This window comes from Daktulosphaira vitifoliae, unplaced genomic scaffold, assembly GCF_025091365.1.
Source record: "Daktulosphaira vitifoliae isolate Bord-2020 unplaced genomic scaffold, ASM2509136v1 Scaffold_2, whole genome shotgun sequence".
NCBI classification, from domain to species: domain Eukaryota; kingdom Metazoa; phylum Arthropoda; class Insecta; order Hemiptera; family Phylloxeridae; genus Daktulosphaira; species Daktulosphaira vitifoliae.
In genome coordinates, this window is record NW_026099573.1 from 27119826 (window position 1) to 27145057 (window position 25232).

Below are 25232 nucleotides of genomic sequence, written 5' to 3' on the forward strand. Positions count from 1 at the left end.
AACCAATTTTAGGATAAATTTCCAGAAGATTACATATTTTTAAAAAGTAATGTAAGTTTATAATACATTAATAAAATGAATTTTTCAAAAATTGTAATTGAAAAACTGATTCAAATTACACAAAATTATTAAAATTGTATTGTAGAAAATGTACAATTTTTTTAAAAAAGAATAATACTTATTACTATTTTAAATCACAAGTTAATAATATTTAATTAATTAATAAAATAAAAAACTCATATCTTATATTTAACATATTTATTATTTTTGCTAGTTCTCACACAAATACATGGTAAGGGATCAAATAAATTTATGGAATAGTCATTTCTATTATTATTTAAAATGAATAATTTTGTCAAAAATTTATAAATGAAGTACGTTGAATTTTCATTCATTAATAGAATATAACTTATATGTATTTGTACATATAGCAACTTTTATGTGGTATAAAAACTGTATAACTACACATAAAAAAAGTAAATGGAAAATTTTTTATGATATATTATTCATTAATTGAAACTTTTATCAATAATTACTAATTAATCAAACTTATTTTACAAAATTTGTATTGTAATTAGCGTCTACCGCGACGAGCTACACCACCTCCTCTTCCTCTACCACCACCTCGACCACCACGACCTCCTTTGGTTGGAGTTGGTTGCTGAGCAACTTGTGGTGGTTGTATTGCTGCTGCCTCTTCTTCTTCTTCTTCTTCTTCTTCTTTGACTTCAATTTCTTCTTGTTTGGGTATTTCTTCTTCTGATTTTTGAACTTCCATTGCTTGTACAATATTAGAATCAATTGCAGCTTCAGCAGCAGTATCAGATTCTAGGATAGATGTTTCCATTTTTTCGGTTTCTTCTTCTGTATCTAATTTTATACGTTTAGATGCTTGTTCCTACAAAATACATTAATTGAGTTTTTATACAAAAAATAATCTTAATGATTAATTAAATAATCTTTACTTCAGTTTCATCAACATTTTCTTCTGGTTTTATCTCATCAATACCTTCATTTTGACTTTCTTCTTTAACTTCATCAATGCTACGTTTTTTACTAGATGATGTAGCATCTTTCATTTTTGTCATTGTAGTATAGTTTATATAATGAGCCGCAGTTTGACAATGTAAAGCTACCCCATTTAAGTCTTGTAAATAACATGCACATAATCTACAGATATAACCAGTACTTGGTACTAATAATTCTTTTCCTGTAGTAAATGTGATAAAATTAGAATATTACTTTTTTAATAATCAATCTAATGATTACAACATAATTATAGATTTTTTTTTAAATAACATTGTAGAGGTAAATAAGAAATATATTAGAAAAGAATATTAGAGTACAACTTAAAAATCAATAAAACTCATGTTTAATGCCCTTTTTCATAAGGTACAGCTTGTGTTAATAGCAGAAAAAAATGAAAAACCTAACAACTGTACACAATGGCACAGCGTGCTCATAAAAAAAACTATAGAAGTAGCCTATTATTTATATTTGCCTCATAAATGTATAGTTTAATATCTAAGAATTAATTAATATGATATAATGCATACCAATTGCCACATTAGGATCATAAACAGCTACTGATGATGCATCTTGAGCATCTACTTTTCCATCTTCATTAGCATTAGCTTCATCTTCTTCTTTTTCCGCATTTGAAGTAATAATTTCTTCATTAGTTGCAGTAGTTTCTTCTTCTGTAGTAGGTGCTACACTTTCAGATTTGTCTTGTTCATTTTCAACTTTTTCTGGTTGTGGCTTATTTTTTATTTCTTTGCCTGTTCCTCCTTCCATTTCCAATTTAACTTTGACTGCATCACGATCACCAAGCATTTCATATTTTTTAGCAACAGGCATTTGGTCATGATCATCTAATTGTTCTTCAACTATAATTGAAAAATATAAGATGAAGAAACAAAAACAATTTTTTAATATTATTTTATTCAATTACTTTCAATTTTAATCATGTCTACTAAATCAAATTCATCATCTTTTAGTTCTGGGAATTCATCTTTTCTAGCTTTAGCAACTTTCTAGAAATAGCAATATAATTTAGAACAAAAAAAATTGAAAATAACAATTATGTTTTATTTAAAAATAAATTATGATAGTTCAGAAATTTTTACTTACTTTTAGATGTCCAGCTGTAAGTTTATGTTCATCCATTTCCAATCTTGTATGAAATAAGGCATCACAAAGTTTACATTCAGGATGTAAAAACTGTTTTAATTTCTAAATATTCAAAATTAAAAATTATTAATGCCAAAATAAAAAATCTTTAGATATGCAACAATTTAATATATGAAAAAGTATTATAGAACATTAAAAATTTAATTTAATTTCCATTCTGTCAAAATAAAATTATACAAAAAAAGAACTAAAATCTCATAAATTTAATATTTATTAAAATTATCTTTTATAAATGAAATAGTTTAATTTAATGTAAACAATTACCCTATGACGGTCACTCTTTCTGTGACCAGTTAATGGACCATAAAAACGAACATCACACATAGGACAATAACTTCTTAAGAGAGGTTTATTTGAGTTACTTCCTGATTTACCTCCAGATTTGTTCTTTGTATGATTTGTCACTCTTTCTAAATCTATTTGCCTTTGGTTTTCAACTGCCTTAATTTGATGACGCATTAGATCAACCTTCATTTTATATGCTTCATCAAGGTAGGTGATCATAAGTTCATGAGGTCTACCTCTAACATGCTTTTCAAATGACTAATAATAAGAAAAAAATTATGTTTACATAAAATCAACCTAAAAATATTTAAATAATAATAATAGTGATAAATATTCCTGTAGAAGGGGATATTAATAGTCAGTTATAATAGGCAACAAATAAGGTTGTGTTAGGTCAACAATAGGTGTAAAATTTTGTCAATTCATAACAAGAGTCTTAAATGAAACATAGGCAGATTAACAGGCGAGAGGATATAAAGTAGCTAGGGTTGTGGAGACCTAAAGAATAAAGGGTGTGGTACCAATTGAAAAACTCGTGAGGTATCTGTCTCATTAGTCATGTGTATAGACTATCCAACACTTGTAGTGTCTATGATGTAGGGTCAACTCCACTAAACCTTAGGTTAAACTCGTGTCTAGCTGTAACAGATAGATATAATGTAAGAATAGGCATGTGGAATGTTGGAATATTAACTAATAGGAGTAGAATTAGTAGAAGTAATGAAGAGGAAAAAAGTCAATATATGTTGTGTGTAATAAGGGGAGAGGGTATGGTTTTAGTAAGAAAAATGACGCTGGAAAGTTTTATAAAGTTTTATGGATTATAGGAACTATAGAGGGATATCACAACTTAACATATTATACAAGATACTTGTAAATATTTTTGTCACCAGACTAAAGCCATATGGCAAGGAAATAGCAAGCAGGTTTCAGAGCAGGAAAGTCAACAATAGATCAGATTCACACCATTGAATAAATAATGAAAAAGAGATTAAAATATAATTAGCATCTCTTCATGTATAACAATAGATAAAAATGGGAGACTTTGATTGACCTAATATAATACATGGACAATATAGTGCTAATAGGTAAGACAGAATCTAAAAAAAATCATTTAACTAGCTTATGAGAATGATGGACTAATTTGGAACTTAGGGAAATATTCAGTGAGGCAGACATAATAGTAACACTGAAAGCATGCGTATTAGCTGGGCAGCTCACATTTGGAGAGCACAAAACCAGATAATTAGAGAGGCCATAAAATGAATTCCCAATATAAAGACACCAGTAGGAAGGCCAAGACAAAGATGGGTAGACAGAGTTAGGAGTGACCGACAAATGCTAGGAGTAATAAACAATGAAGAGTTACCTAATGATAGCAAAACATGGAGAGGTGTAGTGATTGTGACAAAAAAAGTAATATTAATAACAATAAAACGAGCAGTTTTTCTAAAAAATACTTAGGGATGCAAGTAAAATATTTGTGATATTTTAAAAATACTTTATTTACCACATAGCAATTATTTTAAAATATTTAAGTAGATTCTAAAATAATTAGTACCATTATTTAAAATTACTATCATTATTATGAAGACAACTTTGGTAATATTCTAGATTAATTTATTTGATGAAATTATCACTATAATTTAATTATCATTATTTTTACTGTTGATATGAAATTAAAAATCATAACATTAAAAAAATTAATAATTTTTTAAATTATGTCAATATCACACTTGTTGCACAAATAAAGTGAATTCACCAATAATTTTAACCTAGATAAAAAAATGTTGGTTTTGAATATTTCCTCTAAACAAATCCAATTCAAGTATGTTTTAAAGGAAGATATAAAATTTAATGTACCTCTGAATCCCACATATGTTTTGAACACACATGACAGTAAAGTACTGCACTTGGAACTCCAGCATAAGACTCTTTTTTATCTGCATCCATCTGTTCTTTAGTTCGTTCATTTCTATAATTTTATAAAATATATCTTTAAACACTTATTAATAAAGAAATATAAATGATACCTACCCTTTTTTGTTATTTGCATTATTATTTTCGTTATTAGATTTCACATTGCTTGTAGATTTACGTTTCTCAGAATCTTTGCCAGATTTACGGTTACCACCAGAAAATCTACTTGGTGGTCTCTAAAATACAAATTATAGATTAATTTAAAATACTATTGTTTAAAAACAAATTCTTAAAAATCTACTAAAAATCATTGCAATAAAAATTTACAAGTCACTTTTAGAAGTTAGAAATGTGTATTATTTATACATACTATTATTATACAAAATATTTTATTGCAAGAATTGTTCCTTTCAAATTTTAGTTAACATATATATTGCAATTAATTTACCTTGCCGTATCCTCCGGGTGGGCCACTGCGCATTGAAGAACCCATAATTCTTTGAGGTGGAGGTCCACCTGATACAACACCCCAATTACCTCTACTTCCATATCCACCAGAACCAGATGGCTAAAGAAGAAATATAAAAAAAAAATAAACACCTGTTTTGAAAGCCAACTTAATTCCTTACCGCGGAATTATTAAAAATTTTATTGAGAAGATTACTAGCCATAGAATATTGCTGAGGCCCTTGACGAGCCCCAACTGCAGGACCGCCACCACCAGGACCTGATTGCCAGGGATTCACTCCAGGTCTATATCCACTACCAGTACCTCCTCCGCTGTTGAATCTTCCAGCTCCACCACTGTATCCACCGGATCCGCCATTATATCCACCGCCGCCACCACCACTACGACGACTGTATGCCATTATATAGAATTAAGATTTAAAACTAACCTTTTTTAACTAAGAACACGAGCTAATTTAGTTCTAGAACTATTTGTATAAAGACGAAAATTGTCGGAAATGAATAAGATAAACAACACAAATTAACTTATTAAGAAATTTCACAATAAAACGTTAATAATACCAAACGAAAAAGATGGCGGCAATAGTCACTATACAAAACGGGACAAATACTACGGTCAATCACACCATACACTACGATGTTAAGGCCTCCGCGTTAATTTTGTTTACGACTGACAAGGTGCCGGGGCCGGTAGTGCGCCACGACGCCGTCATATCAATATTGCATTTTATAACATGGTAATGGTTTCATAACCATGGTAACGAACCATTTGAACTATTTGAATTAAATTAATTGGAATCCATATCATTTTTCATTAGATTGCTGAGAAAAGTAAGTAAAATTCACGGTCTTAAAATACTATATACAGTCTTGAACAAACTTTTAAAATGTAGTCAAAATACAATTAATTTTTATACTTCTAAAAGTCATTTTATTACATGCTCGCTACTTATTTTTTAATGTAATAACATTACTTAAGATAAATAATGTAATGAGTTACTTTCAAAGTTACGATATAAAATATTTCTTTTATCATGAGCCACTAAATAAATTTAAAAATTACATTAATCTTTTCTTTTTGTCTTTTAAATACATGTTTTTTTTCTCAATTTATCAGTTTTAAATAATTATGTTTTTCTCTTATATCTGAAAAGGGTTTCAACTTTATTTTACTTTATTAGAAACATACATAATTATTAAGCTTTTTTATCAAAAAATTAGCAAACCTACCTTTAAAAAATAGTCATTCAGTCACTCCCCTTTAAAAAACTTTTCAATGTGTATATCCCCCAAGTTGTGTCTATGTCTGTCATATTTTCAATCTTGATTGTTTATTACTTGGCTAGATTACGATTAAATTAATTAATAACTTAAATGAATTTCTTTTTTTTGAAACATCTAATATTACTTGTAAATAGTTCTTAAAATACTTGGATGTAAATTATAGAAAGGTACAATGTCATAAAAATTGTATTAGTACCAAACTGATTTCGTAAAAATGCTTTGTAATGTAAATATATATATTTTTCTGTAATAGTTAACTAAATCCGGTTACTGTGTAATAATTAATAAAATGATAGTAATAAAACAGTCACAAAAGCTAGTACGACATTTGAAATTACCAAAAAAAAAAGAGATAGGTACTATCAACTATATAAAGTCAAAAGGCTAAGGAGTAGTCCTTCATTAGTGTNGTTACTGTGTAATAATTAATAAAATGATAGTAATAAAACAGTCACAAAAGCTAGTACGACATTTGAAATTACCAAAAAAAAAAAGAGATAGGTACTATCAACTATATAAAGTCAAAAGGCTAAGGAGTAGTCCTTCATTAGTGCACTAGTAGAGTAGTGCAGTAATTACTGAGTAAAGTAGAGCAGCGTGGAGCATAGTAGAGGAGTTAGCTAATTAGCACAATATGCAGGAAATTTCTCCTGACTACACTTTATCTTAATTATTTAAATAAAGGTGACAGAAATATAAGTCAATCATAATTGCTCCTATATTAGTTTTAAATAATAACAAGAGTATCGATCGTTTTAAAGTAATAAAGTAACATGTCAAGTTATTTACATTATCATCGGAAATGTGAAAATAATTGACTTAAAAATTTTGTAAGAATACAAGGAATACACACACTATATCAAGTCATAGGAGCGAGGTGATTATGCTGTTACCGGAACTACTCAAAAGAAAAAGTCCTTGGAGCCAGGCTGTGCTTTGGACATGCTACTCGAGGTAACTTTTTAAACTTAATAACTGCTGTTCTTAAAATTCAATAAATTAGGCAAATTATCTTATGATGATAATTTATGACTATATAAGTTATTTAATTTGACACCATATTGTTTTTGAACCCTCAAATCATATGTAGTAGATTCACTACTGCTCTCTAATACTCTAAATAATCTAGCCGTCAAGAATTAGCTATAACAATAGCACACCATTTAAAAACCATTTTAACAATTATAAATGATTTTGTTCAACAATCGTTTTCAACAATTTATGCATATGTATGTATATGTATGTGTTTAGCGTTGATAATGGTAATATTGTTTCCGAAATACGTATCCGCGACCTTTCATTCATTTTTTGTGGCTTTGAGTTTAATATTTTTTAGTTTTTTAAATTAATAATATTTTAATATAGTTTTAATTTTACTTTTATTCAACAATTTGTTTAAACAAATTTTATTTAAATTAATTTTAAACATGAATGTGTTAAAACTTTCATGGATTGTTTTGTTGCTTGAAGTGCTTGAGGATATATCCATGTTTACAGTTGAGTTCTAGTTCAGTTGAGTTAGTTGCAGCCACCGACTAGCAACCATCACTCTGAAGATGGACTCTGCAATGAGTCCGAAACGTCAGAACTCAACTGTAAAGATGGATATATCCTCAAGCACTTCAAGTAATTTTAAACAATTTTGTAATCAATCTATTTTAAACAAAGTTTTTTTCTCCAAAAAATGTTATTGAATGTTAAATTTCTTATGACAGCTACGAAAAAAGTTTAAATTTCATAATTTAAAGCTAGGGGTGCAGCGTACCCCTTCATATAATCCTTCATACGACAGATTCGGAACTATCGTGTATAACTGAATTTCCATACGCCTTAATATATATATAAATGTGTGTGTGTGCTCAGAAAATAAAGGGAATTTTTATATTTCGCAGTTTTGGAGAGTCCAATTATCAAAATTTTTTTCATAATGTTGGTAGACATATCCCTGATGTATGATAAAATATTCAGTTAGGTTCATTTTTACAATGTCAGTGGCAGCCACTTAAGTTAGACGTATCTTTATGAGTTCGGCGATTTTCGTTTATTAAAAAAATGGATCAAAGGATTTGTATCAAATTTTGCATAAAAAATGAAATAAAGTGTAACAAAGTGTGTGAAATATTAACAAAGGCCTATGGTGACTCTGCCATGAGTGAAACAAGGATTTACGAGTGGTATAAGCGTTTCCAAGATGGCCGTGAAGACGTTGAAGATGACAAACGCCCTAACATATCAACAACTGATGAAAACGTAGAAAAAGTGATATAAATCGTTATGAACGATCGCTGAATCACAATCAGAGAAGTCACTAGTAATGTTGGAATATCGATTGGTTCATGCCATGAAATTTTTTTGAATGTTTTGGGATGAAACACGTAGCAAAATGTTCCAAATTTTTCTGAATTTTGAACAAAAACAGTGGCTAATGGTAGTTGCCCAGGAGTCACTTACTAAATTAAACAACGATGTAGAATTACTGAAACGTATTATAGCAGGTGACGAAACTTGAGTTTATGAATATGACATCGAAACTGAGTCTCAGTCGTCCCAGTGGAAGCATTCAGGATCACCAAAACCGAAAAAAACTAGAACGTGAAGGTTATGTTCACTATGATCTTCGATTTTAATGGAATAGTGCATCATGAATTCTTGCCACAAGATCAAACAGCCAATAAGAAGTACTACTTACAAGTTCAACGCCGATTGTGTGAAGCAATTCGAAAAACGCTCGAATTTGTAGTAAAACAATTCATGGTTTTTGCACTACAATGCTGTGCTCATACTTCATTGCTTCTTCGTGAATTATTGGCCAAAAACAATACTGTAACGATGCCCCAACCTCCATATTAGCAAGTCATGGCTCTGTGTTACTTTATTCTATTTCGAAAAATAAAGAAAACCTAAAAGGTCCGTCGTTTTACAAACGTAGATGATTTTAAAAGCGCCTCGCTAAATGAGCTGAAGGCTATCTCAAAGATCGAGTTTGAGAAGTGTTTCGAAGATGGGAAAAAGCGCTGCAACAAGTGCATAATGTGTAATGGAGAATTTTTTTGATTGTGACAATTTAATGTAAATGAATAAATAAATATTTTTTTTAAATAAACTAAAATTCCTGTTATTTTCTGAACACGCCATATACAAGGTGATCAATTTTAGGTAAGATACTCATTTTCTTAGAAACGATTGAAAATTTTTAATTTTTGTAAATAGAAAAATTAATTGGTTTGAATATTCTACAATATACTTTTTAAATAATATTTTTTCTAAAATTTTAGAGATAAAAAAACTGTAGTTTTAATTATTTTCATTGGGATCCCTATTTTTGAATTGATATGTGATAAATAAGAAGTTACAAACAATATTGTTCTTATAATTTTTTTTATTTAACCAACCGTCTGTGTTTTAATATTATTTAAAAATTTGAATTTAAATTAAAATTTTATTATGAATTTGGTATTATGGAGGCAAAAATAATCTAGTTAAATAGATATTAATATCGAGTTGTTGGAATAGCTTAAAGTAAACTGGGTGGACAGATTTGTTACAAATTTTTTACAAGTTGAAAGAAAATAAAGGAAATATTTCTGACGAATCAATATGAAAAATAAGTTTCCTCCTAGAACAGTGACTACATATACTTTTCATTGTAACCTTTATTTATTTCGAACGTTCTGGCTAATTTTTTTGGAAGACATGTTGTGAAGACAGTAGCGTAGCCAATAGGGATAGGCCTTTGGTCAATTGTTATTATTAATAGTATATGATTTGAACATTAGTAAGAATATGTGATAAGCAAACAAAAAAAAGGTCTTCAGCCCATTACCCAAGCAAAAATCTTGGTTACGCCACTATGTGAAGAGAAGGTGTTATTTATTTATTGTGATAGAAAAAAGTACACTGGTGCTATTTCTTTGGAAATGTGTAAATTGTATTACATCTTTATTCGTAATAAAACATCTAATTATAGTTATACATAATCGTTTTTAATATGTATACGAAAACGCGAATATTTAGGTATAAATGCGAATGCGTACTCTGCCAGCAAGTGCTCATTTAAAATGCTAATTGATATTATACATATGTCAATATATATAATTGCTCATAATACTAAAAATCTATAAATATAAATACAACACCCGAAAAACTTTCTCGTATTATTAATACAATTACAATTTATAATATATAAATATTTATAGATTAATTACAAGAAAAACATACGTAATAAATTTTTAAATATATATAATAATAATAGGGAGAGTTTTTTTTTTATAACGAAAACAATAATATTTTTCTTTCTACATAAATGCTATAATATAATATTTATATAATTGTACACTGAAACGTTTAATAGAAATAAGAGATTATTAAATATTACTCCAAAACAATATAACGACTACTTCATATTTAAGATAATAAAGCTAAATATTACATAAAATAATGATTTTTAATAATGTACACCTAAGTCATTATTTTTATTGGTCAAATCGTGATCAAGATTAATTTCACATCTTAATCATTGTACATACAATAATAATAATAATAATAATAATATATCATACTGTTCGTTGTTCAATCGCCAACTGCACAGATTCTATTTTAAATATATAATATAAACTCTATATACTACTTATTTTACATCCGCTTAACGCTTATTATTATTATCGCATACAGGAAACATAAGTATATGAAAGAATTAATTTTTCAAGTATTAATAATCGTAATAACCAAAAGGAATTTAATTTTCTATTAAATGTTGTACAAAAGGAAAACGTTATTTTTTTCTTAACCTACAAGTACAGAATACCTTACTGTGTGTCATGGTACCTGTACCGGAGTAGACCGTCTCAGAAAGCTCTTAAATTTAGTGCACGAAGTCACGTGAAGTTGTATTGGAAGTAATGGAAGAATCATTGAGGAATTTCGTTGTTCATTTAGGCCGCAAAATTAAATTATACATGTTACAAATGTATCGGGCTTAAACTGGAGGTTGTAATTTTCTAGTGGAACTTGATGATTTTATTGAAGTACCCGTAGTGCCTCGCATGGGGCTTACGGTGGCTGTAGATATCAAGGGAGGACCTCCAGCGCCTATTTGATATCGTTTCAAAGATTCACGGCGTACAGTGTAAGATACGACTATCAAAGTCAATATTAGAAGAGCGGCGAGACAGTTGACGACCACGGGTTCTACAGTCGTGTGAAGTTTTTCGTTGACTGAATTGGCCAAGCTGTTACTGTAAAAAAAAAATATTGTTTACCATTAAATTTTTTCGATTTAAATTCATATTTTTAATCACATCCATGATAGGTTATTTACAAAGTAAGGTATCGTTGTAAAAAAAATCAGAAGATATTTTCCCGTCACCATATACTTAAAGGGCTCGGTGAGATAATTACTCAATTGTGCGTGTACGATTAATATATTAATAATGCCAACACCAAACGTCTTAGGTATATATTATTAGTAGTTAAATACCACGAATTTATAAAAAAAAACCCACCGAATTATTGGTTTCATTAGTTGACCAAAAGAGGAAAAGGAATATTATACATGTAAAAAGGAAGCGGAAAAGACCTTTTGAGAAAACTAGTTAGAAGAGGGAACCAACTGAAATGTGTGGCCATTGTACTGTCTTCTGCTGTGTTTGCTTTTTGGCGAATTGAGCATTAGAAGAACGTATACGACCGACATTAGGGTTAAGACCAGCAGCACGGCTATTATGTTGATAACGGTTTGTTCTGCTGCAGAGTATTTGTGTAGTCCACTATAATGCACGCGGAGGGTAAAATATATCGTTATTTTTATAGATATTAGAAAACAAATACTAACTGAAATTAATTATAGTCAAAATTCGATCGTTTAACGTACCCGTTAGTAGAATTGTAGATCTTGGTGTCAGCACGTTGTTGCAAGCCGGTCAAACAAGTAGCAATAGCCATGGAAAAAGTGCAAAGTCCCAAAGTTGCGTGTATAGGAGCGAAACACCGTAATCGGCATCTGGCAGTGGCGGCTCGGCAACACAGCAAAACGACAAATGTAAAAAGCCCTAGGATTATCTAGACAATCAAAACAAACAAATAATATTTTGTTAAAAAAATTATTCCTAGGCCGTGTACCTGCACAAAAAATAGTGAATAAGTTAGTGTGCCCATCCAACTGTGCACAGAATACAAATGCGGTAAACGCAAAGACGTGTGATACTGGGCGGCTGCTAGGGCTCCAATACATACGCACGGTACTCCGATGACTGTGTGCAGTAGGGAATGAGTTAATTTCAAGTAGGTGGTTCTACATCCGGTTCCAGTGCATTTAGCAGCCATTCTATAAACGAGCATTGCTGAAAAACAAAAAACAAAGTAACCCATAAATAAATATCCAACATGACTACAAAAGTTATCAGTACTTAGAATCGGAAAATAAAAATGATTCGACTGTTGAAATGTATACACTTCAACGGCTACAGTTCGAACCCCTTAATTACCTATACTCATTTCCCGTGTCATTAACAGTCTGAGTTTTATCTACTATCTTTATGAGATTATTGTTTTCCAAAAAACTGATAGATAATGTATTCATACTCACAGAATCCAGTAACCGTGACAAATCCGGCTACCATCATGGTTGGATGCAAGTTGAATCGTCTTTCGGCCAAACTGATTTCTAAGGGATTTTGAGTATTGAGTTGTTGAGCTGTTGTAGTAGGGAGGAAAGATTGATCTGACGAGGATTGAGATGCATTATGTAATTGATAGGTGAAGACGCCAACTCGAAGGATTTCTTTAAGACTTGGTGGTGGCCACGGGAACCATGAAGATCCTCCTGACACTGCTGCTGGAGTAGTATCGTAGCCATCTCTAAACGCAATTGTCCAATAAGCAGTACCGGCAGTGCATGCTATTAATAGAACTGAACAGAGTACGGTGAGTAAAATGTATTCTGTAGTGGCTGGACATCCAACGGCCCCAGAAGCGTAACGTTGGGCAGCTGCTGAGTTTCCGTCATCACCTATTCCTGCGGCTCCATCAGTACCGGAACTCGAGTATTTAGATCTACAGAAAATCGACATATTTTAGTAAACTTTTTGTTGAATAAAACTAAAATATTATTTCGATTGAACAGTATTAAAAAATGTTTGAACATTTTACACTTGAAAAGGTTTTTAACTATAAGACCAACACTAAATAATAAAATACTTTTTGCGAATAAAAACTAAGTAAAAAATACATTTTTTAATATTAATTTTACAACAATTTAAAAAAAAGGTCAGTTTTCTGATCAGTTCTTTGAATTCTGCTAAAACTTTTTTTTCTAAAATATATTTATTTTCCAGTAAACCAAAGTACTATTTAATTAAGAAAATTATTAATCAATAATAGCTTATTAATAAATAAATTATAACATTTAGTTGATGCATAAATTAAAAATACGTTTGATAAAAAAAAAAAATTTAAATATCGCGTTTATATCAAGTGGAAGAACATAAAAAAAAATCTAAAAAAGTCGATTCACCAGGTCTAAACAAATTTTAATTGTTCCTTAAGTTTACCAAGTCTCTTAGAAAAATTAATTCGATCCATAGACATTTAGGTTTCTTCTTATTTTGATTTTTAAACTAATATCAATTATTTTGATAGATTATATACTGTAAAAAGTATATTTTATAGAACAAAAACAAAAAAGATAGGCTAAAACGTAAAGGTCATGCGACTAACAAAACGATAGTATACAATTACCGAAAATTGAATGCATTAACGTTAATGTAAGATACATATGTTTATAAAATAAGTGCAAAAAATGATAATAACTCTGATAATTCACATTAACTTTTGTATGAATGAAAAAAACACGATTTTCGAAGTCTTAACCTGCTAAAAAAATAATTTGAGAGCGTAGAAATCGTATAAATAAATTAAAAGGTAAAGCTTTTAAGTCTTATAGAAAATAATTAAAAAAATAAAGTTGTGTTCCTCATTTCTACAACATTTATAACCCTAGTTACATTTTGGAATACTAACAAAAAGTAGTTTTATAAAAATTTCTAAATCTTAAATTTAAATATTTTGCATTTATTAGAGGCAGCTAGATAATAATAATAGAATTAATTAAGTAAATTCCGTTAGGTATTTCGCTTTCATCGGATAAAAAAATAATAAGCCCAATAAATTGATATTATAAGTTTTCAAGTGCCAAACACCACAAAAAAGCTTTTAACTTGTAAGTGCCCATCGTGATTGCTTCGAGTAAGGTATGCGTGTTGTTTAATAGTTGTCACTAATACTCGAGATTTCCAAGAGGTACTCGAAGGTAAAAGTGAATTTATAAAACGGATAAGTTAATCCTCAGTTGATGGAACTTGACGGTTAAAGGGATTAATCCAAGTGTTCAACATCTTAATGAATTAGGCGATTGTCACCATTGTAAATGTAATACTATTTTGGCAACTCGAATGTAGCGGGTAACAGAGCGTATAAGTGCGCGCGCGTAAAGCAGTTTCCGCCCTCCTTTCGACTTCAGCACCGGTCACTGAGGCGTATCTAACGCCAACGAGTCTACCATTGTGTAAATCGACTATTGCAATATAACTGATATTATATTGTAGGAGTAAAGATAAAAACCGTGTGATGAAGACAAAAAATGATTTTCAATTCTAGGTCGTTTTTCTTTACTACGCGTTTCCCCCCGAAGACTTTCACGAAGAATCTTTTTTTTTTTTTGCAATTTACATGAGTTCTCCAATAATAGTATGGTGTAAACCTCCCTCTCTTGTGCTCCTACTGTTGATGTTTCTCAATATGCGTACTGCGCACTTCTGTTCTTCAATTTCCGTAGTTTTTTTTTTTTTTATCTGTTATGCATGCTCGATTATCGAGACTAAAACGCGCAAGTATACAGACAGAGAAATCGAAAAGTATTTAAAAAAAAAAAAAAAATCGAGCATTTCCAGTCGCCTATGTTACCGCCGCGGGTTAACGAACTTCCTTCGATTTGTTTTCTGTAGCCTATTTGTGAATTCGTGTTATGTTTTTGTTAGCTTATAACAATATTGGTGTAATAAAAAATAATAATAGCATAAAGACGAGATTGTTAACGATTTTCATTATTATCAGACAAGCCAAAGTGGCGTAGGTACATTTTGGTTTGATTGATGAACGCGCTCAGCGTTATACTTTTGTGAACAGACAAATACGAGTGCCTAACGTTAATCATTCGACAAGCACATTAAGGTCAAAAATCTCGTATATTGATATTTATTTGCATAATCGAGTCGCTTTTCGGTTTGTGCGTGTAAATTACAGAAAATCACAGTTTTTCAATTGTAATGCGTTTTTTGTAATTAACGAACATAAGAGATTTAAATCACCTATTTTGTGTCGCAAACGCATGTCTACACGGTATGTCGTGTATTAATAGGTTTTAAAGGTGTGTACACTTTTAATTAACAGCCTGAACAGTTATTACTATTATTAAAACGACCTCGTCTGTATGGCACCAGTAGACCACGATCAGATGATTGAGAACCTCTGTGTACACGGTATAATAAATAGTAATACAATAATATATTTATTATTTGTGATGGGACACACAGAAGTCGCGGCCTACGTACTATATAATGTAATTGACATCAATTAGTGTGCACACACAGTTTAGTGTTCCTCCTCCGGCCATAGAACGCAGTTTCCCACGCGTATCATTCTACAAAGTATACAATGAACATTCACACGTTGTTTATAGATATAATTCACGTTTTATTGTGCTTGAAATAAAAAAAATACATATATTTTCCTTGCACTGTTTTACCACCTTTTTTGCAGATGATTTTTAAATGATCGACTATACAAAATCGCCAATAAACACTTAAAACGACTCACTTGTAGTGACCAGATCCACTCCCGTTAGACTTGGATTTAGACATGTTTTACACGTTATGAGATCACTAGAATTGTTTTATGTTTATCGGTATCGCCGCTTCGGCGGCGGCATAAAAAGCGGAAGCGACCGGAGGAGCGTTTAATAGGTTTCTTTGAAGGACACAAGACTCGACCGCAAACTCTTCGGACACGCACACGAGCACTATGTGTATTGGAGGTAGGTACGCAGGTTCTACAGTAACAGCAAACGCTTGGGCTTCTACAGACTCACTGCCGTTGTTGCTCCACACGAGTAGATCAACCGCATCGCATCTATTTAACTAATAAGTGTAACAACATCCGCTACCTACCACCTCTACACTTTAGTCACTTTTTGTTGCATAGACTCAACGCAACGCTGTACCTAATAATAGTTATAGCACTAGCAACGTCGAACTCAGTACTATAGGTGTACACTAAATAACAATAGGCCTTGTAACGTGCCCCTATAGCGATAGTAATTATTTACTTTCGATAAAGGGTGAAGTGACGGGTTTAACGCCCTGCTAAAGTTTCACCGGCCATCGGTCATAAATCGAACACTGTGTTTTAAAAATTTTATCCTATTACTTCATCACTTACAATATATTTTTTTCCCTATTATCTAATTGAATTTTGTTTTTTAAGACACGTACAGTTTTAATTTGTAGCCACCCACCGGAAATACTGAATTCCCAGTCATCGAGGGGATCAAAACCCAACGTATGGCGTGGAATCACATAATGATGATAAAAGTAATGTTAAAAATCATATTCGAACACTTAGTCACTGTTCACATGCCGGTGGTTTTTAAAAATAATCCGTTGTAATAAAATTAATATTTTCCCATTTTATAACACTGAGGCACGAGTTCTTAAAAAACATTGGTATTGTTGAAATTATAAATTTATGGCAATATTCAAATAAAATTTATTCTTAACAGTTTATGTAAAGCGTTTTTAATGCTTTTCATCAATTTTCTAATGCGACATTTATTCGATCTACAAAAAAAGTATTTGATAATCTGTAGTTGTATACTTTAAAAAGTACACAACTTCTTAATTTCAATTTTTTCTATACAATTTTAATAACGAAACGAACTGACTTACTTTTCTTTCTTTGATTCATCTTTATTTTTGTTTTTGTTTTTGTTCTTCTTTTCTTTTTCTTTTTTACTGTCCGATTGTTCATCTGCTGAACCACTTGTACCTTTAAGTTGTTCTTGTTCTGATATCGGCGGGACGCCGGTTGCTCCTCCACTTGACATGCTCACCACAGGAACGTCACGGTCATCAGCAGTAGGTTCCATCGTCTGCGGTGGCATGGGGTTCCGATCTATCAAAGGAATAATGATAGTGTCCTTATCTCTGTCGTAAGAAACCGGTTCGTCGATTTTCGCACTATTGTTCTTGTGCACAGGAGACACGGGAGACACGGTAGAACCCGTACCAGTGGTGTCGTCTAACCCGCCAGGCGTACGCAAGTCATCGTCGGGTTGCGCTAGCGGTGCCTCACCATGAAACGAAGGTGGTGGAGGTGGTGTAGACATCATCATAGACGGCTGGCCGTCGTCGTCATCAATCATTAACGTGTTAGAATCCATTTAGTGTGTACTATAATATTATTATTGTGTATGGTTAGAAATCAAAACAAACAAACAAATACTTGAGCGCTTTTTGAGCAAAAGATTAATGGCCTTATACAGTTTACGTCAATACGTTTATTGTAGCGACATTAGTGTCTATACGAGCCACAGACGGATGAAGATTTCCCGCGAAGTTGGACTACAGTCATCTGTTGTACTGCATTTTCAGACGGCGGCGGCATCCCATTCACTGTAACGTCACCGCGTATCACTTTTCAGACGTTATCGGTATTAGCTTAGTGAAAAAAAAAAAAAAAAAACCGTTATTTTATACGAACAAATATATCAACATTAACACGATGTCGTTGCTATTTTAATACACTGTACGCACAAATTATAACGCACGCAATATTATCGTTTAGCGGACGCACAACACAACAACTGTTGGTTACTATAGACGGGCAGGATATAGGGCGGTTGCTCGGTTTGCCGTTGTACGTATAATTATATATAGCGCGCGCAATGAACCCAGGGACGACACTACTACACAGCTGCCTAGTATGTGTGAGCGTAGTTTCGAAGCCGCTGCTGGACCGCCGTTTCCAGGGGGTGGTAGTGGAAAAAGGGAAGGGAGTAAACGGGTGGGATACGTCCCTTTTACGAGGAAGGCGGCGGCCGGGTTACTGCCTATAACTTGCAGGGTTCGCCGCCTGGGAAGCTGTGCGTAGAATGTGATCGTCGCTCGTCATCGATTCTGCTGCCACGGGGTGCGTGCGCTCTCGACTCTACCGATCTCAGTCTGCCTGGCTACACCCTTGTGCGTTAGTTCTTCACTTCACAGCCCCTCTTACTTTGTTCGCCGAGTTATTTTTGATATTCACGCGCACTACCCGAGTCGACAGGCTCCGGTGGTCATTGGCATTACCAGCGGATGTGTGCTGGAAAAACATTACACCGCTCCCTATTCATTGCACAACTCATTACAAGAGAGCGCGTGCGCCATGTATACCACCTAAATGTATGTAAAATGAGTACCGTACATGATAATCAAGGGTGGATGTGACTATACACAGGGGACGGTGGGCGAAAAAGTTACTATGACAATATATATTAATTAAGTAAAACTAAATGGATTAAACTCGTGTTTTAACCTTTCACGTAAGAGAACACAATCGACAAAAACAATCCGCGGAATTTCGCAGTTTCATTAGAAATTATGATACTGTAAATACAGTTACAACTTTTCTGTGAACATTTTATTAAATTTTTACAACCGTATCAAACAGTAGGGAATGTATAAAAAGACGCTGTTTTTGATTACAGTCATAAACTAAACGAATGTCCACATTTTTTCGTTATTTCTCAAATAACGAGAATACAAAAATAAATTTTTTATAGAAATCATATTAATGCTAAATCATATTGAGATATTTTAAACTTATAATAACAAAAGAAAATAAATATGAACTATGTTAATAAAGGCGTTAAATTTTAATTTGTAAAACATTATTTTATTATTAAGGCTTCTGAAGTGTGATGAAATTGACAATTAATTGGAAAAGAACTAGTTTATTATTGTGACTCCAAAAAGGGAATGATAGAAAGAATATTTACTCGACTGTAGTAGTGATTCTACTTAGCAGTTAAAGACATACTCATTTAAAATAAGAATTATTAGATATTTTTTTTTAATCTAAATGAATGAAAAAAAAATTCTCAATTTAGTTATTGTCAAAGTTTTATAATTACAATAATAGACATTACTTTCTAAACACTATAAATTTAAATTTTCTTAATAAAGACTTGAAATAATATTTGTTAAATTAACTGATTTCAACTCATGTACTGCAAGTATTAAGGCAAAAATGATAGTATCTACAATTATTCTAGTTAACAATTTATGTATTTAAATCAATAAATTGCAAGTAGTCCATTGCAATAATTTGTTGAACTATACAGATAAATAAAACTGCATGGCAAAATAAAAATAATAGAAGTAAAAATACAGTGCTTACACATTTACTATCTAATATTCGAAATTTGGAAACGGGCAATTCCATTTGCTGAGATAGAGATTTGTTTAGTAATTAGTCAGCATTATTTTCCCCAGTAACAATCATCTAATCATCCATTCTGAAGTATCTATGGCTAAGAATTTTTATTTTCAAGGGCGACTACTGTAATGAGCTGCCAAAGCATAAAAATTGATAAAAATAAAAATTATTGTTTTTATAAAACACCAACCAATCATGTTATTTCAAGTTATAAAGATTAAATCCATTTAGTATATGATTTACATTTAAAATAATGAAGTATTCAATGAAATTGATATTGTTTTTCAATAGAACATTTAACTAGAATATATATTATGTAGCAATATAATATTATAAATATACAATGAAAATCAATAAATAATTAATCTTAAGTAATATAATATAATGTTCAAATTTAAAAACATTGAAATACAATTTTATCTTCCACTATAATTTATTTATATTAGTATCTTAGTTAAAATTAATAAATAAATAATTTTTTTGTTCTAATTTACAAAAAATAACACACATAAATTAATTTTAATAAGGTACATAGTGACATACAAAAAATTAGTAATGTAAACATTGACATATAACCTTCTACCAATTTAAGCTTTTTATACATTTGTGTATTTAGGAATAAATAAATTTTTCGTTGATAAATATATAAGATAATACATCAAACTTTAGTTTGTACAATCTAAATAATAAAATATTTAATACAATAAAAATAAAATAAAATAAATCTCAACTAAAAATAAAAATAAATAATGGTTTTTATGATTAAAATTACTATAAAATAATAGTTTTGTAATATTAAATAATCCATTTATAAATCTTTAATTTGAGATCATTGTTTATACTTTTAAAATATTTAAACGGTAAATAAATTTTACCTACACTACTTTGCATACAATTTGTTTAGATTCATTTTTTTGATAAAGCTGACATATTTTTATATATACTTAAGAAAAAAAAAAATAAAACTCATTTTTAAACAAATATGATATCAAAATGAATTAGAGAACATATCAAAATATATATACATGTAATATTATAAAAATAAAATTAGTTACTACAGTAAAAATGAAAAAGGATAGAGTTCAAGTACATATTATTTTTTTAATACTATGAAATTACCATCTGCTAGATAATGGACTTCTTTCCCTACTATGATTGTGCCGGCAGGAAGTATCATTATCATCATCGTCATAATATTGGTGCATCATCATTTCGTTAGAAGGTATAGATCCATCAAAGTCCATGGGATAGCAAGATCTATTACAAAAGTATATTTGAAAAAGGAAACAATATAACAAAATATTTTAAATGTTATCTCTTATATATTATAAAACTGAAGTTAAATCAGTATCAAACTATATGGTTACTAGAGTAGAAAAAAAACTTACCCAACTATACGACGACAAGTAAAAAACAGAATTCTTTTAAGTTTCTTGTTATAAAAAAAGTAATTAAAAGACCACAAGCATCCATCTTCACTAAATGGATCGGATCTCATATCTGGTGTGTAACTGAAAAATAAATATAAATCACAAATTTATTAAATTTTAATATACAAATAAGGATAACAATTAAAATAAACAATAATCACTTTGACATAAATACATTTTTATAAGTCTTAATTGAATTATATAATCTTATATCAAATTGAATCTATAAAAAAATAATGACACAACTAATATAAAAGAGTTAAATTTAAAGTTATTTTACTTAAAAATTAAAGAAAGTATAACTTCAAATTATATACTTTTAAAATTTTTTTTTGCCTGTATTCTTTCAGTAAAAATATTTTTTTTTTTCAATTAATATTACAATAGCTAAATATGTGGTTGGATTGGAAATTTCTTATTAATTATCTTGAAAGATTATTTATTGGGTGCCATTTTAATTATGTAGATAAAAAAACAAAAAATATTTGTATACTGATAAATATCTAGCTGAGAATGTTTTTTCTAAATTTATTTTTCATATTAACCAAAAACAGAACCAAATTCAAGTCTATCAGATTTAATAAGTACATTATTGACCCAAATTAAATAAATATATAAAATAACTATATTAAATTTTTTATTATATACCTATAAATATCACATTGGGACATTACAATTTCTTTGTCAATTTCTTCCCATAATTTGTGTCTCAGTTGGCTGTAGCTAGATTTGATCACATCTTGATTCAAATCAGAAGTACGACGGCTCATTAATGTTTCTCCATCTGTTGAAGACTCTGTAAGAACTGTACTTAAGTTATTGTCTACATCACGTATCACCAATTGAAGACTACGTTCACGACTAAACTCAGATGACTTAGCATCAGTGAAATCATAATCAGGAGCAAATGTAGCATTTAAAGTAGCAATTAAATAGAACAAAGATTTTCGAGATATTGTATCACATAGCTGATCTACATCGTCTCCAGAAACACTTAAACTGCAAAATAAAAATTTTTATTTAATTTTTAAAAAATAAAAAATCTTTTTGGCATTTTTTAGTTTTATATATATATATCTTGATTTACAATTAATAATTAGATTTTAACATCTTTCCTTACAATTAATAAAGTTTACAACATGTAATATAATTAATAAATTATTTTTTACAAAGACGGGGATTGACATCCTGCTATAGATAGTGTACCGGATATTGTGTGTAAAAAAAAAGAGGTATTCATTTCTTTGACTTATATTATAATTGTCAACTTTCTTATTTAAAATGGCACATACATATTTAACTAGTTTTTAAAATAAAAAATTATTGTTTGATTACAACAGTATTTATCATTTGATTTTTTTGGCTACACCTCTTTTTTAGTCTATTTATAAAAATATTAATAACTTTCAAAGTGCTGGTCAATAAGTTATTACCGACCAGTAATTTTCTTAATTAGATTATAATTAATTGAATAAACTTGATAAATAGGTATGTTTTCATTAAATAAAATAAAGTTTACATCCTGTTAAAATTAAAAGGGATGAACATAAAAATACTACATGATAATGAGAATAACATAGAACTAAAGATATCAAAAATAATTTTTTGAACATAATTATTGTTTTAACAAAAATTCAATGGCTATAGTTGAAAAAAAATCAACATTTATATTTTGGTATCATAATAACACTAGAGTTGGTTTCAAATAGTTTTTGTACAAGATTCATAGTAAATAAGTTAATTTAAAGGCAACACTAATAAAATCAAACAAAAATGTTTTAGAATTATATAAAAATTGAAAATAGAACAAAAAATTAGTTTTCATTTTTCAATACTACTACTACCATAGAGCTAAGTAATAAGCATTGCAAAATTATTATCAAAAAAGATGTTTTTTTTAAATGTCTCAAGTAAAATTTTATAATTTATCTAAATAGCTTGTATTTAAATAAGAATTTAGCTGATCCAAAGACATATTATCAACAATTTATAAAATTTATAGTCATACTAATAATGTAATTTCTAGTAATATAATGTAATCAGATTAAAGTCAATTAAATTTTTAGTACTTTTACTTTTTCAGTTTTAATAAACTAAAAAGTGAAGTTTTATATAATTTACCTTCTTCCAAAACTGTTGTATTTATCACTAGGAGAACACAAAGCTTCCAAGTCATTTGGCTGTGTGCCACTTTGTTGGTAAAATTTCTTATACAATTGTTTTTCATCGCCAACCATTTTACAGCTATAGCTTTCAATTCTACAAAAATAAATTAATTATAAAAAATACATTAATTATCTCCTAGTATATTTAAAAATTCTGAAATTTAATAATTACCTGGCAATAACTTTAACATCGCCACGATCAACACACAAAGCCCGCGATAGGGCATTCAACTGAGAACTTTCTAACAATTTCATTATTTATTATTAACAAAAACTTAAAATTTGTAGACGATTCTACACATTACTTTTCAATAAGCTTTATTTGTAGTAATTAAGCGATCAAGAGAAAAAAATTATTGTTATTAAAAATTTACAGAAAAAATTAAAGACAATAAATGTTTTCTAAAAAAAATTATTATGTCAACTCGTATTATATAACTTATTATCTTAAGTTCTGAATAGACAAACCGTTTTTCACAGATTCATCGATAAAGCACACGTAATTACAAGATAATAACAAAAACACGAAACACTAATGTAAATCGTTGAACATTGAGCATAACAAAAACAAAATGTTATTTTTATTTTTAATCTAAGGACAAATATTATTAATATGATATAGCCGCTGGTCGACCTTGATTTTTGGTTGTTTTATGGTTGTTGGACCTGGGACTGAATAGATTGCGCATGCGCAAAAAAAATCAACTACCAAAACAAAAGAGGGTCATGGAGTACGACTGAAAACAGCTGTAACAATTGTACGCTTTCATATTCAGAAGTCCGCGCCAGAATTTTAACGGTCAGACAGAGAAACATTTCTATTATTGAAATACGTGGCGCGCTCTACAATTGAACAGAATAATTTTCAAAAATTGTGAGCTGATAAAATCCAACTAAATATTTTTCAAGACGTGGAAAAAAAACTTAGTTATTAAATAGATAAATGGGTAATTACTATCAATTTATCATTGTCTTTTTTTAATGTAATTTTTAAGCCTTTGATCAAAAATATAATTTTGTAAAATATAATATACATTTAATCGAAAAATTAAAGTTAAGAATCTTAAAATTAATTCTTTAAGTAATTTCATTAAATTCTACTTATGTGGATAATGGCGTATTTATGAGAGGCAACCCATGAGATCCAGACCCCCTTAGATATGAAATTATAGTTGCGGGGGTAGTAAAGTTGTAAATATACCTTTAGTATATTTCTAAAAGCTATTTGAACCCTTCTTTATACAAAATTTCTATTTATATATCTGTGTGTCCAATGTCGCTATAACGAATATTTTTTGTTCTTCTTGGGATTCGATATACTGATAGTCTATTTTAAAAATATTACTAACATTTAGTACATTTTTTTTTTCATTTTTATGATAATTTACAAATGATTCCCCTAATTTAAGTAAAACTATCTAATATTAATTTAAAGTAAATATTAACTATAATGAATACAACAAATATCTTGCTAATTTCGACATAAATTATTAAAAATATAAATAAATACTTCTTAATATTTGATATATTGTAATCAGCAACAGGTTGAAGAAAAGATTCGTCTCGAGAAAATTAGTAAAATTGGCCAACCTTTCTTTTAAATAACATGAAAAATAAAAAAAAAAATCATTAAAGAACAAAAAATACTTTAAATGAATTTACCTAACATGAATGAACAATTTCAAAACTGTTGAAATTTTAATTATATTTGTTGATGTTAGTGAATAAACAATTAGAAATTTATCAATTTATTGAAATAAAAATACATTATAAGAAAACTCATAATTTAGTTTGTTATTTTAATTTATAGTAAAGGTATAGATGACATTTAAACATGCTAAATAAAATATTACTTAATAATTTTTTTATAATTAATTATTTCTATGTATACCTTTTTTAATACGAAAAAAAGTATATAGTATGTAAAAGTGTATATATATATATATATATATATATATAT

The 25232-nt window shown here is 29.5% G+C and overlaps 3 protein-coding genes across 5 annotated transcripts; all 3 read right to left on the reverse strand.

The window, feature by feature from the left end:
• Positions 1-477: 477 nt before the first annotated feature.
• LOC126897792 (zinc finger protein on ecdysone puffs-like) lies at positions 478-5545 on the reverse strand. 2 transcript variants are annotated; one of them, XM_050671664.1, is made up of 10 exons: positions 5067-5545; positions 4847-4966; positions 4516-4634; positions 4342-4453; positions 2458-2736; positions 2134-2235; positions 1955-2036; positions 1557-1889; positions 966-1210; positions 478-898 (listed from the first exon to the last, which is right to left on the reverse strand). In XM_050671664.1, exons 1-10 carry the CDS (start codon positions 5265-5267, stop codon positions 575-577), a joined length of 1917 nt encoding a protein of 638 aa, XP_050527621.1. In that variant the 5' UTR covers positions 5268-5545; the 3' UTR covers positions 478-574. The 2 variants fall into 2 exon arrangements, with proteins under 2 accessions (XP_050527621.1, XP_050527620.1); XM_050671663.1 differs by having other exon boundaries at positions 5028-5545.
• A 4511-nt stretch (positions 5546-10056) lies between these two features.
• Positions 10057-18346, reverse strand: LOC126897795 (uncharacterized). Of its 2 annotated transcripts, XR_007702201.1 has the most exons (6): positions 17148-18346; positions 12734-13200; positions 12268-12488; positions 12020-12207; positions 11652-11915; positions 11165-11384 (listed from the first exon to the last, which is right to left on the reverse strand). XR_007702201.1 is itself a non-coding variant. In XM_050671667.1 (5 exons), exons 1-5 carry the CDS (start codon positions 17639-17641, stop codon positions 11126-11128), a joined length of 1629 nt encoding a protein of 542 aa, XP_050527624.1. In that variant the 5' UTR covers positions 17642-18324; the 3' UTR covers positions 10057-11125. The 2 variants fall into 2 exon arrangements, 1 of the variants encoding a protein (XP_050527624.1); XM_050671667.1 differs by lacking the exon at positions 11652-11915 and having other exon boundaries at positions 10057-11384; positions 17148-18324.
• A 2372-nt stretch (positions 18347-20718) lies between these two features.
• Positions 20719-23924, reverse strand: LOC126897798 (repressor of RNA polymerase III transcription MAF1 homolog). Its single transcript, XM_050671671.1, has 5 exons — positions 23445-23924; positions 23229-23366; positions 21756-22106; positions 21066-21188; positions 20719-20934 (listed from the first exon to the last, which is right to left on the reverse strand). The coding sequence occupies exons 1-5, from the start codon at positions 23525-23527 to the stop codon at positions 20793-20795; spliced, it is 837 nt and encodes a 278-aa protein (XP_050527628.1). The 5' UTR covers positions 23528-23924; the 3' UTR covers positions 20719-20792.
• Positions 23925-25232: the final 1308 nt, after the last annotated feature.